Source organism: Bombina bombina, chromosome 3 (genome assembly GCF_027579735.1).
Source record: "Bombina bombina isolate aBomBom1 chromosome 3, aBomBom1.pri, whole genome shotgun sequence".
In the NCBI taxonomy this organism is placed as follows: domain Eukaryota; kingdom Metazoa; phylum Chordata; class Amphibia; order Anura; family Bombinatoridae; genus Bombina; species Bombina bombina.
In genome coordinates, this window is record NC_069501.1 from 867,322,438 (window position 1) to 867,339,498 (window position 17,061).

Consider the following 17,061-nt stretch of genomic DNA (forward strand, 5'->3'; position numbering starts at 1 on the left):
TTTATTGATAGTGTAGGTGTATTTGTAACTTAGGTTAGGATTTATTTTACAGGTAAATTGGTAATTATTTTAACTAGGTAGCTATTAAATAGTTATTAACTATTTAATAGCTATTGTACCTAGTTAAAATAAATACCAAGTTACCTGTAAAATAAATATAAACCCTAAAATAGCTACAATGTAATTATTAATTACATTGTAGCTATCTTAGGGTTTATTTTATAGGTACGTATTTAGATTTAAATAGGAAAATTTTAATTAATAATATTAATATTAATTAGATTTATTTTAATAAGAATTTAGTTAGGGATGTTAGCGTTAGATAGGGTTATTATACTTAATATATATATAATATAATAACAATATTAACTATATTAACCCTAATATAATTAGGGTTAATATAGTTAATATATATAATATAACTATATTAACTATATTAACCCTAATATAATTAGGGTTAATATAGCTGGCGGTGGTGTAGGGGGATTAGATTAGGGGTTAATCTAGTTAATATAGCTGGCGGCGGTATAGGGGGATTAGATTAGGGGTTAATGTATTTAATATAGCTGGCGGCTGTATAGGGGGATTAGATTAGGGGTTAATGTATTTAATATAGCTGGCGGCGGTATAGGGGGATTAGATTAGGGGTTAATTAATTTAATATAGCTGGCTGCGGGGTAGGGGGATTAAATTAGGGGTTGATAATTTTAATATAGCGGGCGGCGGGGTAGGGGGATTAGATTAGGGGTTAATAATTTTAATATAGCTGGCGGTGGGGTAGGGGGATTAGATTAGGGGTTAATAATTTTAATATAGCTGGCGGCGGTGTAAGGGGCTCACATTAGGGGGTAGTTAATGTAGGTGGCGGCGGGGTAGGAGATCACATTAGGGGGTAGTTAATGTAGGTGGCGGTGGGGTAGGAGCTCACATTAGGGGGTAATATAGATAATGTAGGTGGCGGCGGGGTCCGGGAGCGGTGGTTTAGGGGTTAATAACTTTATTAGGTGGCGGCGGGGTCCGGGGGTGGCGGTTTAGGGGTTAATAACTTTAATAGGTGTCGGCGGGGTCCGGGAGCGGCGGTTTAGGGGTTAATACATTTTTTATTGTTAGGATAGTGAGGGGGGATAGCGGATAGAGGGTTAGACGTGTCGGGCTATGTTTGGGAGGCGTGTTAGACAGTATGGGAGATTTAATAATTTAGTCAGGTTTTGTAGGCACCGGCAGTTTCTAAAGTGCCGTAAGTCACTGGCGACTCCAGAAATTTGTACTTACGCAGATTTCTGGACATCGCTGGTTTATCCGACTTACGGCACTTTAGCATCTGACGGCGCCATATATAGGATAGCTTGAGCTGAAACTACAGGCGGCGGGGGTTCCCTCGCTTGTGCCGCAAACTACGATCTTTATCGGATCGCGCCCCTGGTGTCCTTTGTGGAAGAGTAGGCTCAGAAGCAGTGATGCAGTAATGGTAACTAGCTGAACACATCTGGTGCTCTAATGACTAGAGGTATAAATGTGCAGCCACCAATCGCCAGCTAGCTCCTAACAGTACATTGCCGCTTCTGAGCATACCTAGGTATACTCTGCAACAAAGAATACCAAAAGAACAAGGCAAATGATAATAGAAGAAAAATTGAATGTTGTTGGTAAATTGCTGAGTTAAAGGGATATGAAACCCAAAAATGTTCTTTTGTGATTAAGACTGAGCATACTATTTAAAAAAAGTTTCCAATTTACTTCTATTTGGCAGGAAATAGTGCTACCTTCTAGTGCTCTTGCAAAACTGCTGCCATATAGTGCTCCAGAAATGGGCTGGCTCCTAGCATACATCCCTGCTTTACAATAAAAGTTACAAAGAGAATGATAAACATTGATAATAGAAGTCAATTAAAAGGTTGTTGTAAATGATATGCTCTATCTGAATCATGAAAGAAAATGTTTGGGTTTCATACCCCTCTGAAGTACAAAAAACATGGTTAACAACTCAAGTTGTGCTTACTCATCTGTTTCTGTTAACTTTGCATTATCAAGAAGGAACCAAAATACATTGTTAATATATATTTTTTTCATTTGTACTTTCCTTATATAAGATATTTACAAATCCTGAATTAAAACTGCATGAGTATACAGAATATTATTATTTTATTTAACAATAGAAGAGGGATTATCATATGGGATTTATTATTTTACTCAATCTACTGGCTTTCTAAAATTACATTCATATCCTTCTACACAAATGACATATTCCCTTGAGAACTCAAATGTCCTACCCTATAATATATCAAATAGAAATGACTTGTAAATCAGTGGCGTTGCCAGTGGGGACACTAGCCCCCTCGCATATTGGTTGCCTCCCCTGATCCCCCACAACTGTATGCTTCCTCCTGCTGTTTCCACCACCAGCCCCCTATGTTCCACCCCTTTCAGGCACACCCTGACCCCTCACATAGCACACATGGCCCGCCCACAACACTCCTGGCCCCACCCCTCATATAGCAGACCCACCCAAAACCTCAGTGAATCCCCCCTATTTATTCTTTCTGGAAAAGCCCCTGTTGTATATATAAATTAAATAGCTTTATTCTTTATTAATGTTATGACCTACATATATGTTTTATTGTCTGTCACTTCCAGCATTTCGTAAAGGTAAAAATAACCCATCTGGAAATACATTTTTTACAGTCTTGCAATAAATGAGCATTTCAGGCAAACATGAAAGCTTTCTTAACTCACTTACTGTTATTGTTTTTTAATGGCCGGTTTCCCTACACCAGTTTCCTTATCTGCAGGAGCCAATCCTGACATGTTACAAAACTAGACAAGGTTTCCTACTTTCATTCTGTTAGCAAAAGTGCATTGTTTTTCAGTATCTAATCACCTACACTGAGACCAATGTTATCAAGGTTGTTATGCAGAGATCACTTCTGTTTCTCACAATTTTTGAATTACAAAAAAGGGTACAAAATAAATAATGTAAGTGCTTTGTGTCCCTTTGATTTGGGTAACCAGTTACAAGAAATATAGATATTTTTTTTGCTCTATAGTTATTGTTAGCATAAACTTATAAAGCACCATCATTTTATCAGATTCTATGACAGTGGTCTACATTTGTACAAGCATGTAACCCTTGGCTGACAGAAAATAATGTATTGTCTGTATAAGCAATTCTAAACTTAGTGTGTTCTACAATTTAATTTATAAAGCACAGGATTACCTGTTATATAAATATATTAAATGGATGCTTTAAAGGGAATTAATACTCTTTTAAATTAATACTTTAAAGGGAGATAATACTCTGAGCAGCTGCTGAGCAGAACATGGTCAGTTAGCCAGTCCAGATCAGTGCCAATCAGTGGCTGTGTTTTGTTTGGCAACTGCAATGCTTGTGTTTGGGTTAAATGCATAGTATGATAGGGTCATCAATTAATATATTTATTAGAATGTCTCCTTAAGAATCACACACTATTTGCACATTTTCTTGCAAAGCGATATGCTAGTACACTTTAGTTTATATAAGCATGTTTTGTTTTGTGGTATCAATATTAACATTTTTGACATTTCTTAGCATTTGCAGCATACAAACCAAATCCCTGTAAAGAGAACTTCTGAACAAAAAGTTTATGCCATGTCAATTTTAACTCTTCAACAAAAAAAATGAATCAACAAATGTTTAGTCTGGAACTCAGAACTCTTTGGGAGAAAAGAAGGGAAGGAAAGTAGGTTTTAGTATAAAAATTGTCAATGTCTGGGAAAATGGTCCTTTGCCAAAGAGTGTACGAAAAGAAGAAAATTGCCTATTCTCATAACTAATAGTTCTGCTGTGAATTTGTAGATTATCTCCATTGTCCCTGTAATGCCAGGATCATAGATAAGAAAAGTGTAAGAAGTGATTGATGATTAATGATCGAGGATGAAAACTCCAACTCTCTTCTGTCTGAATCAAAAGGAGGAGCTTCTGTAGTGATAAAGTCCGATTCAGTGGGGCAGATGTCATCTGTGCAACCACTTCCACTTCCTGAGCCACTGGTTTCTTCACCTAGAATTACAGAGAAAGAGAGAAGTTTTGTATATTCATTTAAAAAAAAAATAAAAAAAAAAATATATATATATATAACCCTGTAAAAGCCACCTGTCCAGAAATTACGTTAGTCTAACACCCACTAGAAGGGCAAAAAGCTAACTTTGTGATCAAGATTGTCTTCAAAATGCTTCAAATCAAAGAGCTGGATTAGGCACTTTGCAGCACGTTGATAAAAATATGGTTACAGAAATTGCTTTCTGGCCTCACTGGGGAACTTACGACAAGCACAGTTTCTAACTAAAGCAAAAGTTGTTTACTGCGGAGATCAACTTTTAATAAAGTGAGCCAACTCTACTTGAAACAGCCAAGTTTGACCAACCTTCTAATTAAATTTAAATTTGACTTGTTAAATTGATTTTATTTAAAAGGTTTTACACAGTGCAAAGTCTGTTATAAAAATGTGCAGTTTTAATTTTTAACCTTTACCACTGGCAGTCAATGCGCTAATTTCAAACGCATACCCACTTCTGTTAAAACTCAACCAGTCTGCCATATGTTAACTTAACTTACAGTGGCATTGGTCATATACATTTCTTTCAAAATGTAATGCATAACATTAAATTATTATAGAAGATGCATTTGAATTCTACACAATATAAGTATTTAATCATTTTACACCGGAAATTTGTTCTAATTTGTTTTTTTTATTACTAAATATAGCAGCTTGTCAGATTTAGTTTTAAGGTTGGCTGGATTTGGCAAATCATTTGCAAGTTGGACTGCGGATTATTTGACAGTTTGATAACTAACTTGGGATATTTAGTTTTCAACTGACTTGCATTTACACAACAGATTTTGTTTTGTGCAGAGCAGTCATTTTACCTAACATTTAAAAAAAAAAAAAAGGAATTCTGATGCAAACATTAAATGCTGTAGATAGTTATAGATTGCAATTATTGTGTTACTGACTCTAGATAAATATGTGTGTTTGCTCCCACATTTGACATTGCAGCTCTTAAGCCGGTGGTTAACTGTGAGCGCTATAGGGAAATTAATGACCGCAACATTTTCTGCGTTATTTCACTCCCCTATAGCGCTGCTATTACAGGTTTGCAAAAAGCAGTCTTGTGCGGGCGATATGGTGGCGTTGAGCTCCATGCTTCACCCAAATGCAAACGCTGCTTTGACGTGCTCGTGCACAATTTCCCCATAGACATCAATGAAGAGAGCGGTGTGCAAAAAAAAAGCCTAACACCTGCGATCGGGGAAAAAAAGCTCCGTAACGCAGCCCCATTGATGTCTATGGGGAAAGAAAAAGTTATGTTTAAACCTAACACCCTAACATAAAAAACACAACTAAACACCTCTAATCTGCCGCCCCTAACATCGCCGCAACCTACATAATGTTATTAACCCCTAATCTGCTGCCCCCAAGATCGCCACCACCTACATAATGTTATTAACCCCTAATCTGCTGCCCCTAACATCGCTGCCACCTACATACAGCTATAAACACCTAATCTGCTGCCCCTAACATCGCCGCCACCTAAATACACTTATTAACCCCTAATCTGCCGCCCCTCATGTCGCCGCCACTATACTAAAGTTATTAACTCCTAAACCTCTGGCCTACAACATCACTAACATTAAATAAATATATTAACCCCTAACCCTAACGTAACCCTAACCCTAGCACCCCCTAATTTAAATATAATTAAAATAAATCTAAATAAAACTTACAATTATTACTTAAATAATTCCTATTTAAAACTAAATAGTTACCTGTAAAATAAAACCTAAGCTAGCTACAATATAACTAATAGTTACATTGTAGCTAGCTTAGGATTTATTTTTATTTCACAGCTAAGTTTGTATTTATTTTAACTAGGTAGACTAGTTAGTAAATAGTTATTAACTATTTACTAACTACCTAGTTAAAATAAATACAAATTTACCTGTAAAATAAAACCTACCTGCCTTACACTAAAAACTAACATTACAAAAAAATAAAATAAATTAAATTAATCAAATATAATTATCTAAATTACAAAAAAAATAAACACTAAATTACACAAAATAAAAAACGAAATTATCAAAAATAAAAACTAATTGCTCCTAATCTAATAGCCCTATCAAAATAAAAAAGCCCCCCCCAAAATAAAAAAAACCCTAACCTACACTAAACTGCTAAGGGCAGTTTAGTGTAGAAACCCACCACCCACACAACCAAACCCTCCAAATAAAATCTAAATAAACCTAAGCTAACCATTGCCCTGAAAAGGGCATTTGGATGGGCATTGCCCTTAAAAGGGCATTTAGCTCTTTTACTGCCCAAACCCTAAGCTAAAAATAAAACCCACCCAACAAACCCTTAAAAAAAACCTAACACTAACCCCCGACAATCCACTTACAGTTCTCGAAGAACGGACATTCATCCTCATCATGGCGGCAGAAGTATTCATCCAAGCGGGCAGAAGTCTTCATCCAGACGGCATCTTCTATCTTCATCCATCCGGCGCGGAGCGGGTCTATCTTCAAGACATCCGGCGCGGAACATCCTCTTCTTCCGATGGTCACCGTAGAATGAAGTTTCCCTTTAAGGTACGTCATCCAAGATGGCATCCCTTACATTCCGATTGGCTGATAGAATTCTATCAGCCAATCGGAATTAAAGGGGAAAAAATCCAATAGGTTTGGTTGTGTGGGTGGTGGGTTTTACTGTTGAGGGGTTGTTTGTATTTTTTTTTTACAGGGCCATTGGCAGTTTAGTGTAGGCTGGGGTTTTTTTTTTATTTTGGGGGGGGCTTTTTTATTTTGATAGGGCTATTAGATTAGGTGTAATAAGTTTAAATATCTGATAATTTATTTTTTTATTTTGTGTTATTTAGTGTTGTTTTTTTTGTAATTTAGGTAATTGTATTTAATTTAGGTAATTTATTTAATTGTAGTGTTAGGTGTTAGTGTAACTCAGGTTAGTTTTTATTTTACAGGTAAATTTGTATTTATTTTAGCTAGGTAGTTAGTAAATAGTTAATAACTATTTACTAACTAGTCTACCTAGTTAAAATAAACACAAACTTACCTGTGAAATAAAAATAAAACCTAAGTTAGCTACAATGTAACTATTAGTTATTTTGTAGCTGGCTTAGGTTTTATTTTACAGGTGAGTATTTAGTTTTAAATAGGAATTATTTAGGTAATAATAATAAGTTTTATTTAGATTTATTTTAATTATATTTGTTAGGGGGTGTTAGGGTTAGGGTTACGTTAGGGTTAGGTTTAGGGGTTAATAGGTTTATTATAGCGGCAATGTGGGCGGACGGCAGATTAGGGGTTAAAAATATTTAAATAGTGTTTGCGATGTGGGAGGGCGGTGGTTTAGGGGTTAATAATTTTATTATAGTGGCGACGATGTCGGGAAGTTGCGGAATAGGGGTTAATACATTTTTTAAGTGGCGGCGATGTCCGGAGCGGCAGATTAGGGGTTAATAATTTAGTTTAGTGTTTGCAATGGGGGAGGGCCTCGGTTTAGGGGTTTATAGGTAGTTTATGGGTGTTAGTGTACTTTGTGATAGTTTAGTTATGAGATTTAAGCTACAGCTTTGTAGCATAAAACTCATAACTACTGACTTTAGATGGCGCTACGGATCTTGTCATTTTAGGCTGTACCGCTCACTTTTTGGCCTCACCGCAAAACTCGTAATACCGGCTCTATGGGAGTCCCATTGAAAAAGGACTTTTCTTAAAGTGCGGTAATGACATTGCGTGACGACCAAAAAGGTGTGCGGTACACCTAGTCTGACAAGACTTGTAATAGCGGCGTTAGGGAAAAAGCATTGTTATGGGCCATAACAATGCTTTTTCACTCATAACGCAAAACTCGTAACCTAGCTGTGTGTTTTTCTTGGGGTGCAATACTTGTTTATGGAGGTTAAAACATAGCTTGGTCCAGTAATTAAAAAATATTATGTTCTAATGAATTGGAACATGTCATTTTTATTAGAATGTTCCTTTAACACAGTTTATTGTCAGAGCATAATTACACTGCTGTGAATATACCCCAATGAAACACTGATTTGAAGCTCTGACTTGACGCAACAAATTGCAGGAAGAGCAGATTTTGAAAACATGGTTTACTTAAATTATATTTTTTTCATGCCAGTTATGAGAACAAAACTGATGCATCAACACTTGACAGCTGGGCTAAAACCGGACTGGTTGAAAGGAGTAAATCCAATGTCAATTTTGAGGTTACCAGAAATCAAAAACTTCAACTTATGAGGAACTGTGACCACATACTTGGGCTCATGTAAGCCTTTGAACTTGAGAAAGATTTATTAGATTAAAAGATTCATATTTTAGATATGCAATGGCCGACAACTAGATCAGTAAAAGTTAGATCTCAAGTTATCAAAGTAAAGGGATTTTTTTGTACTAACTAAAATAGCACATGGTACAATGCATTGCAGTTCTGCTAGATTAAATTAATGCCTTTGCAAAGCTATTTTTTAACGCCTGCATTGTTCTTTTACACTACTTGTAGCATAAATGGAATAAAAACACATTATATAAGTGGTGGCATTTAAAGGAACTTGAAACACAATTTTTTTCATGATTCAGAGCGTGCAATTTAAAATAACTTTCCATTGTATTTCTATTATCTAATTTGTTTCATTCTCTTTTTATACTTTGTTGAAAAATACATAGGTAGGCTCAGAAGCTGCTGATTGGTGGGTGGACATATATGCCTCTTGTCATTGGCTTACGGTTAGCTCCCAGTAGTGCATTACTGCTCTTTCAACAAAGAATACCAAGAGAATGAAGCAAATTAGATAATAGAAGTCAATTGGAAAGTTATTTAAAAATGCTTGATCTATATGACTCATTTAGGAAAGAAATTGGGTTTCATGTCCCTTTAATGTAAAAAGAATGACTTTTTAAAACATTATAAGTAACATACTACATCATTTGCTATATCTAATTTATGCATAATTAACTGTGCTGAATAAGTGATACAGTCATGAAAGAGACGGTAAAGTCAAAATTAAACTTTTATGATTCAGAGAGAGCATTTAATTTTAAACAACTTTCCAAATGTCTTCTATTATTGTCACCCCGCACCACTCTAGCCATTGCTAGGGGTGCGGCGTCTACTTCCCTGCTCGTTGCCTAGGGCTGTGTTGGGTCTGGAGGCGTGCGGTGCTGACGTCATCGCCGCTCACTCCTCTCCCTCTCTGATGCCGGTCAGACGCTTGTGGCGCGAATCCTACACCTATATAAGTATTCCTTGTATGATATATCACTGCCCAAGTATAGGTGTTACTTTGTGTGCTCCTGGGTGTGATAGATTGTACTTTTCTTACTGCCTTATTGTTATACCGCTGCTGATCTCTGCATGTCTGACTACTCTGCCTCTTAACCCCTAAATTGCTGGATTGATTATTGCTGCTGAACTCTGCCTGTCTGACTACTCTGCCTCTTAACCCCTAAATTGCTGGATTGATATACTGCTGCTGCTGTTGCCAAAACCTGCCTGAGTATTCTAGTGGTTTGTCCTTCTACCGCTCTGCCGTTGCCGCTGGGGACTGCCCTGCCTGTGGTGAGTGCCGCCTTCATCATCTTACTAACTTTCTCTGTTCTGGGATATTCCCTATCTTTCCAGCTCAACACCAGGATAACAAGACTACTGGCCAAGTTCGGTCTGATATAGGAATATCCCACGAGCATTACATTATACTTGGACCATGCAGCCAGATGAGGTGGCACGAGCTGTTTATCTTCAGGGACAGATGTTGGGAACCCATATCACAAAGTTGCAGAATATGGATTCCAAGCTAGAGGCTATTACCGCTCAACTCTCCTTACTAGTTACAGCGAGGGATACCGCTCCTGTTGTTTCACCACCAGCCCCTACTCCTAGTACTGTGACTTCTTCCTCTGCTTCTGGAAGTATACCCCAGATACCATTGCCTGACAAGTATGAAGGTACTACTGATTGCAGGGGCTTTCTAAGCCAATGCAGGCTGCACTTCTGCAATAATTCTCACACCTTTCAGTCTCACCAGTCAAGGGTCACCTTTATCATTTCCTTACTGAAAGACAAGGCCCTAGCCTGGGCCTCTCCCCTTTTGGAACAGAACGCTACACTCCTGCATGATGCTGATGAGTTCATTTCTGCTTTATCTTCTGTGTTTGGGGCTTCTGGTCGTACCACTGCTGCACAATATTCTCTCCTGGCTCTCCACCAGGGCAATAGAACTTTGGCACAATTTGACATTGAGTTTCGCACCTTGGCACTTGAAACCACTTAGGATGGCAGTGCTCTCAAGGCAGCCTTTAGGAGGGGTCTGCATGAACGCATCAAAGATGAACTCACTTATCGTGATATTAGTTCTTCTTTGGATGACTTTATAATGCTTTGTATCAGTCTGGACTTTCAGGAGAGACAAGCCGAGAGAGACAGAACAAGAAGGGTCCTTCCCTCCTGTCTTCCTGTTCGCCCAGTTTTGGTAGCATCTGCTACCCCTTCAGCAGCTCCAGTTACCTCAGTTGAGAAACCCATGGATCTCTCCTCCTTCAAACCTTCAGAGTCTGAAAGACAGAGAAGAAGGAGACTGAGACTATGCTTTTATTTTGGATCTAACTTACACCAACTAAAGGACTGTGACATTCGGCCGGGAAAAGCCAATGCTTAGAGGATAACACAGGGGTACTTCTAAGCATGATCTCTACTAAATCCCCTAACTCCTCTCTGATCTTGGTACCTGTTACCCTTACCTTCCTTCAGAATACTCAAGCTTTCATTGATTCAGGGGCAGCTGGGAACTTCCTGGATCACCATTTCATGATTCAAGCTGGCTTGCCTCTTCTGCAGAAAAGACATTGTCTCAAAATAGCTACTCTGGATGGCACCCCCCTTGGTTCAGGCTTGATCCATTTTCAGTCAGCACCCCTGACCCTGACTGTGGGGGTCCTTCACACTGAACAGCTGCAGTTTAAGGTCATTCATTCCCCAGCACAGCCTGTCATCCTTGGTCTTCCTTGGCTTCGGGTACACAATCCACAGTTTGACTGGGGTACCTCCTGTTTCCACTCCTGCCTTGCTAAAGTCACTCCTCTGCCCCATATCCTCATAGCCAGTATACAGACTCCTTCTAACTTTCCTTCAGTATACACAGACTTTGCGGATGTGTTTGAGAAAAAAGCAGCCGACGTGCTGCCACCACACCGTCCTTATGACTGCAAGATCGAGCCCCACTTCCTAAATGGAGGACTTATCCTCTCTCCAAATCTGAAACCAAATCCATGGAGGAGTACATCCAAGAGAACCTAGCTAAAGGTTTCTTTCACCCTTCCTCCTCTCCTGCTGGGGCAGGCTTCTTTTTTGTCAGTAAGAAGGATGGCGGACTCAGATCCTGCATTGACTTCAGGGCCTTGTACAACATAACCATCAAGTATCGCTATCCCATACCATTAATCACCGAAATGTATGACTCACTCCAGTATGCTCGCTTTTTCACCAAATTGGACTTACGTGGGGCATACAATCTGATTTGTATCTTTCCAGGCCACGAATGGAAGACCGCCTTCAACACGAGATCTGGGCATTACAAATACCTTGTAATGCCCTTTGGGCTCTGTAACGCCCATGCAGTCTTCCAGGCATTTGTCAATGGTGTCTTCTGTGACCTCCTCAACCGCACTGTCACCATCTATCTGGATGACATCCTTGTTTTCTCTTCCAATTTGGAGGAACATCATAGACACGTGAGACAGGTGCTTCTACGTCTCAGAGACAATTCTTTTGTAGCCAAATTAGAAAAATGTGAGTTTGATCAAGTTCAGATCCAATTCCTTGGTTATGTCTCTCGAAGAAGGGTTTTGCCAATGATCCTGCTAAACTCACCGCAGTTCTGGAATGGCCTCAACCTACTTCTCTAAAGGAATTAAAGAGGTTCTTGGGGTTCTCCAATTATTACCGCAAGTTTATAAAGAACTTTTCTCAAACAGTCGCTCCTCTCACTGAATTAACAAAATGGAACAAAGACTGTAAACATTGGTCTCCCAAAGCCATAAGTGCCTTCTCTAGTCTGAAAAAGGCTTTCTGTTCAGCTCCTGTGCTCCACCACCCTAATCCTGACCTACAGTTCACTTTAGAGGTTGATGCCTCTGAGATAGGGGCTGAAGCAGTTCTTACCCAAAGGGATCCTTTGACTTCCAAGTCACACCCTGTAGCCTTTTTCTCTAAGCGCTTTACTCCTGCTGAGAGGAACTACGATGTGGGTAATCGTGAACTCTTAGCCATTAAGATGGCTTTGACAGAATGGCATCATTAGTTAGAGGGCACCGCCATTCCCATTCAGATTCTCACCGACTACAAGAATCTGACTTACCTACAGACTGCTCATCAACCCAATCCTTGACAGGCCAGATGGGCCTTGTTATTTTCCCATTTTAACTTTGTGGTCTCTTATCTACCTAGGACCAAGAACAAGAAGGCAGATGCACTTTCCGATCAGTTTCCTCACTCAAGTGACTCCTCTGAAGCTCCTATTGAACACATCATACCCCCCTCCTATGTGTTTGCTCAACTAAACACCACCCTTCTGCAAAGATTGCAACATGCCCAGTCTAGTAAACCTCCTGAAGCCCCCGTGGTCTGCAATATCCTCTTTGTATCTCTGAACCTACACATCACTTTCAAGCATCTTTCCCAACATGTATAGTGGCCTACTATGAAGTCTGATGCTCAGGATTATGTGAAGGCCTGCACAACTTGTGCTGCCAATAAGACTCCCCAGTCTTTGCCTCCGGGCTTGCTCCAACCATTGTCCATTCCCAAATAACCATGGGCACACATAACAATGGATTTCATTGTGAACCTTCCTCATTTTGACCACCATACAGTTATCTGGGTTGTGGTGGATTGCTTTCCCAGACTGGCTCATTTTGTACCCCTAACCAAACTGCCTTCTGCCCAAGAATTATCGTCTCTCTTTCTCTTGCATGTGGTACGACTTCATGGCATTCCTGTGAATATCGTTTCCGACAGAGGTCCACAGTTCATCTCTGCCTTTTGGACAACCTTTTGTAAGTTGATTGGAACCACTGTTTCTTTGTCTTCTGGCTACTATCCTCAAACCAACGGACTAACTGAGAGAGCAAACCAGAATCTTGAAACCTACCTTAAAGCCTTTGTCAATGCTCGCCATACCAACTGGTCTGAGTTGTTACCCCTAGCTGAGCTGGCAAGAAACACTCATTGGCACTCTTCTCTTCATTGTTCTGCATTTCAAGCTGCAGCAGGGTATCAACCTTGTGTCTTCCCTCTTTCTGCTCAGTCCACTGGGGTTCCTGCTGCAGACCTACACGTCACTAGACTCACCACTCATTGGCAATGTATTCATTCTCAGCTACATTCAGCTGTCTCTAGATATAAGAAGTGTTCTGATCGTCATAGAGCTTCTGTACGTGCCATCCCAGTGGGTGAACGTGTTTGGATCTCGACACATTCGTCTACGTCAACCCTGTCACAAATTGGGGCCTAGGTTTTTCGACCCTTGCAAGGTCCTGAAAAGACTGTCTCCTGTTGCCTACAAAGTGGCCTTGCCCAAAACCCTGCGCGTACACCCAGTCTTCCACCTCTCACTACTCAAATATTACATCAAGAACAGATATACCCGGCTCCAAGCTCCTGGTCCGTGGTGACCCTGAATATGAAGTAGCTAAGATCCTGGACTCTAGATACAGATGCAGGCAACTGCAGTATCTGATACATTGGAAGGGTTAATCGGTGCCAGATCGTTCCTAGGTTCCTACCCGTGATGTGCATGCTCCATCCTTGGTCTCAATATTCCATGCTGCTCATCCTTTGAGGCCGACGCTGGTTCCTAGAGGGAACCCTTGAGTGGGGAGCTATGTCACGCTGTGCCACTCTAGCCATTGCTAGGGGCGTGGCATCTCCTTCCCTGCTCGTTGCCTAGGGCTGTGTCGGGTGTCGGGTCTGGAGACGTGTGCCGCGCTGACGTCATCGCCACACGCTCCTCTCCCTCTCTGATGCTGGTCAGACACTTGTGGCATGAATCCTACACTTATGTAAGTGTTCCTTGTATGATCTATCACTGCCCAAGTATAGGTGTTACTTTGTGTGCTCCTGGGTGTGATAGATCTTTTCTTACTTCCTTATTGTTATACCGCTGCTGAACTGCCTGTCTGAGTACTCTGCCTCTTAACCCCTAAATTGCTAGATTGATTATTGCTGCTGAACTCTGCCTGTCTGACTACTCTGCCTCTTAACCCATAAATTGCTGGATTGATATACTGTTGCTGAACCCTGCCTGTCTGACTGCTCTGCTTATTAACCCCTGTTGTTCTGGATTGCCTCTTTGTTGCCGAACCCTGCCTGCCTAACCATTCTAGTGGTTTGCCCTTGGACTGCTTTACTGTTGCCAAATCCTGCCTGCCTGACCATTCTAGTGGTGTGCCCTTGGACTGTTTTGCTGTTGCCAAACCCTACCTGCCTGACCATTCTTGTGGTTTGTCCTTGGACCGCTCTGCCGTTGCCGCTGGGGACTGCCCTGCCTGTGGTGAGTGCTGCCTTCCTCATTTTACTAACTTTCTCTGTTCTGGGATATTCCCTATCTTTCTGGCTCGACGCTGGGATAACAAGACTACTGGCCGAGTTCGGTCTGATAGAGGAATATCCCACGAGCATTACAGATTTGTTCTCTTTGACTTTGGAAAAGCATACCTAAGTAGGCTCAGGAGCAGCAATGCACTACTAGGATCTAGCTGGTGCTTGGTGACTGCACACATATGCCCCTTGTCATTGACTTACATAATTATAAATAGGAAAGTTATTGAAAATGATATGCTTTATCTGAATCATGAAAAAAGCCATTTGTGTTTGATGTCCTTTGACAAACATATGTATATCATAACTCATCAGTAGGGTATGATAAAGTATTGTCCCTGTATATACTATGGGGTCTTTGTTACATATATTTTATATCAAAATTAAAACGTTATTTAAAGGTATGGAGCACCTGGGGACTTAAATGATCATCCTTACTGAAATTTGGCACCTACATATTCAAGAAAAGCCATACAAATGTACATTATTATATTTTTTGTAGACTGCTATGATTTGGTGTTTACAAAGAATTAAAGTGATGGTCAACTCTCTAAGTACGGCAACAATGCAAACGATAAGTGATGTTATAATAAAGTAAACTACTTTTGATTTATTTTATCAAAATTACCTACATGTTCTATTATTTTAGATTTAATCACCTGTCAATCATGAGCCTTTCCTCAGCCCCATCTATGGTCTTGTTCAGCATCCTAGGGATGTGTAGTGTAGTCCCAACCGCTCTACATGTCTTACCAGATGCGTGCTCCTGAGCCCCATTGTAACCATGCATGTGCGCTTAATTAATGAAACGTTACTGGCATGTCACATGAATCCAATGAGAAGACGCATGCATTAAAAAAATTACATTAGAATGAGGGAGTCGTATGGCTACTCATCTGATTGTCTCTTTAAAAAATATCGGAGTAAAAAAATAAAAGAAAGCAAGAAGGGGGGACGGGACGTAAGTAACAATAAACATGTATATATGCAGAACTGCCACTTACAGGTAAATTAGGAAAATTCTAAAAAAATCTTAGACTAATATTGATTAATACTTCAAGTTAGGAAAAAATGAGTATTATCAAGATTACCATAACTTTAACAACTGCTCATCTGGTGGAGTAGAAAAGATTTGATACATAGCAGCCAACATTTATTCATAGATCAGGGGTTTTTAAACCTGTCCTGAGGCCTACCTAACAGGCTATATATTCAGGATTACCTTGGCTCAGAGCAGATTAATAACTGTTTACTAATCAGCTAATTATTTCATCCGTGTTCCAGTTCAGCTATCCTGAAAATCTGGCCTGTTAGGAAGTCCTGAGAACAGGTTTGAAAACCCATTCTCTAGGTTCACTCTAGGTTTACTAACCCCATCAGCCTCTGCGGCTTCAGTGGCCTTCCAGCCTCTCTATTTCTTTCAGTCTCTATGTTATTCTAAGACGTTGATTTACAAAAGAATAGAGGGTTGGGTGATCTTTAGTAATTGTATTACATAGAATAACAGCTTTCAAAGCTGGAGAGGTTGGTGAGTTTTGGGAATCTCTAAACCAGTTATCTATCTATCTTGTTATGTTCTTATCCAAAATCAAGACATCAAAAAGTATAAGATGGGGTGTAAAAGCTTCCCAGGTCTTGCACTTTAATACTATGCTTTTTCTTTTTATTCTCACATAACCAAATGATGTGCTTGCAGGAAGTATATTGCTTTGATATTGGTAATTGTCCTCTTATGTACAATAATACACTAAAAGACTGATTATACAGTTAATAATTTCATTTGAGACTTCAGGTTGTTCATGTGTATTATTACTGAATTCCTATATAATTTATTGCAAAAATTGAGCACTTTAAGATTCGGAACATTCAAAAATAATCATAAAGAGCCTATAAAATAAGTATATGCCCTTCCTTCACATTTCATGTAAAAACCTGTGATTGAAAATGTCCCTGCTGTTTCTACACAGCACAAATGAATCATCTATGTGTAACATAAAAGGGACAGTCTACTCCAGAATATGTATTGTTTAAAACAGTAGATAATCCCTTTATTACCCATTCTCCATTTTTGCATAACCAACACCGTTATATTAATACACTTTTTACCTCTGTGATTACCTTGAATCTAAGCCTCTGCAGACTGCCCTCTTATTTAAATTCTTTTGAAAGACTTGCATTTTAGCCAATCAGTGCCCTCTCATAAGTAACTCCACAGACGTGAGCTCAATGTTATCAATATGGCACACATGAACTAACACCCTCAAGCTGTCAAATGCATTCAGATAAGAGGTGGCCTTCAAGGGCTTGGAAATTATCATATGAGCCTACCTAGGTTTTAGATTTCAACTAAGATAACAAAGCAAATTTGAAAATAAAAGTAAATTGGAAAGTGCCCTATCAGAATTGT

General features: G+C 39.5%; 1 protein-coding gene across 1 annotated transcript in view; it reads right to left on the reverse strand.

Annotated features, from left to right (window-relative positions):
- Positions 1–3,826: 3,826 nt before the first annotated feature.
- GPC6 (glypican 6) overlaps positions 3,827–17,061 on the reverse strand; it is a 2,314,333-nt gene continuing 2,301,098 nt past the window's right edge. Inside the window, exon 10 of the mRNA XM_053705482.1 lies at positions 3,827–4,036. Within this exon, the coding sequence (XP_053561457.1) occupies positions 3,834–4,036 (203 nt within the window). The 3' untranslated portion in view covers positions 3,827–3,833. The remainder of the gene's footprint in view (positions 4,037–17,061) is intronic.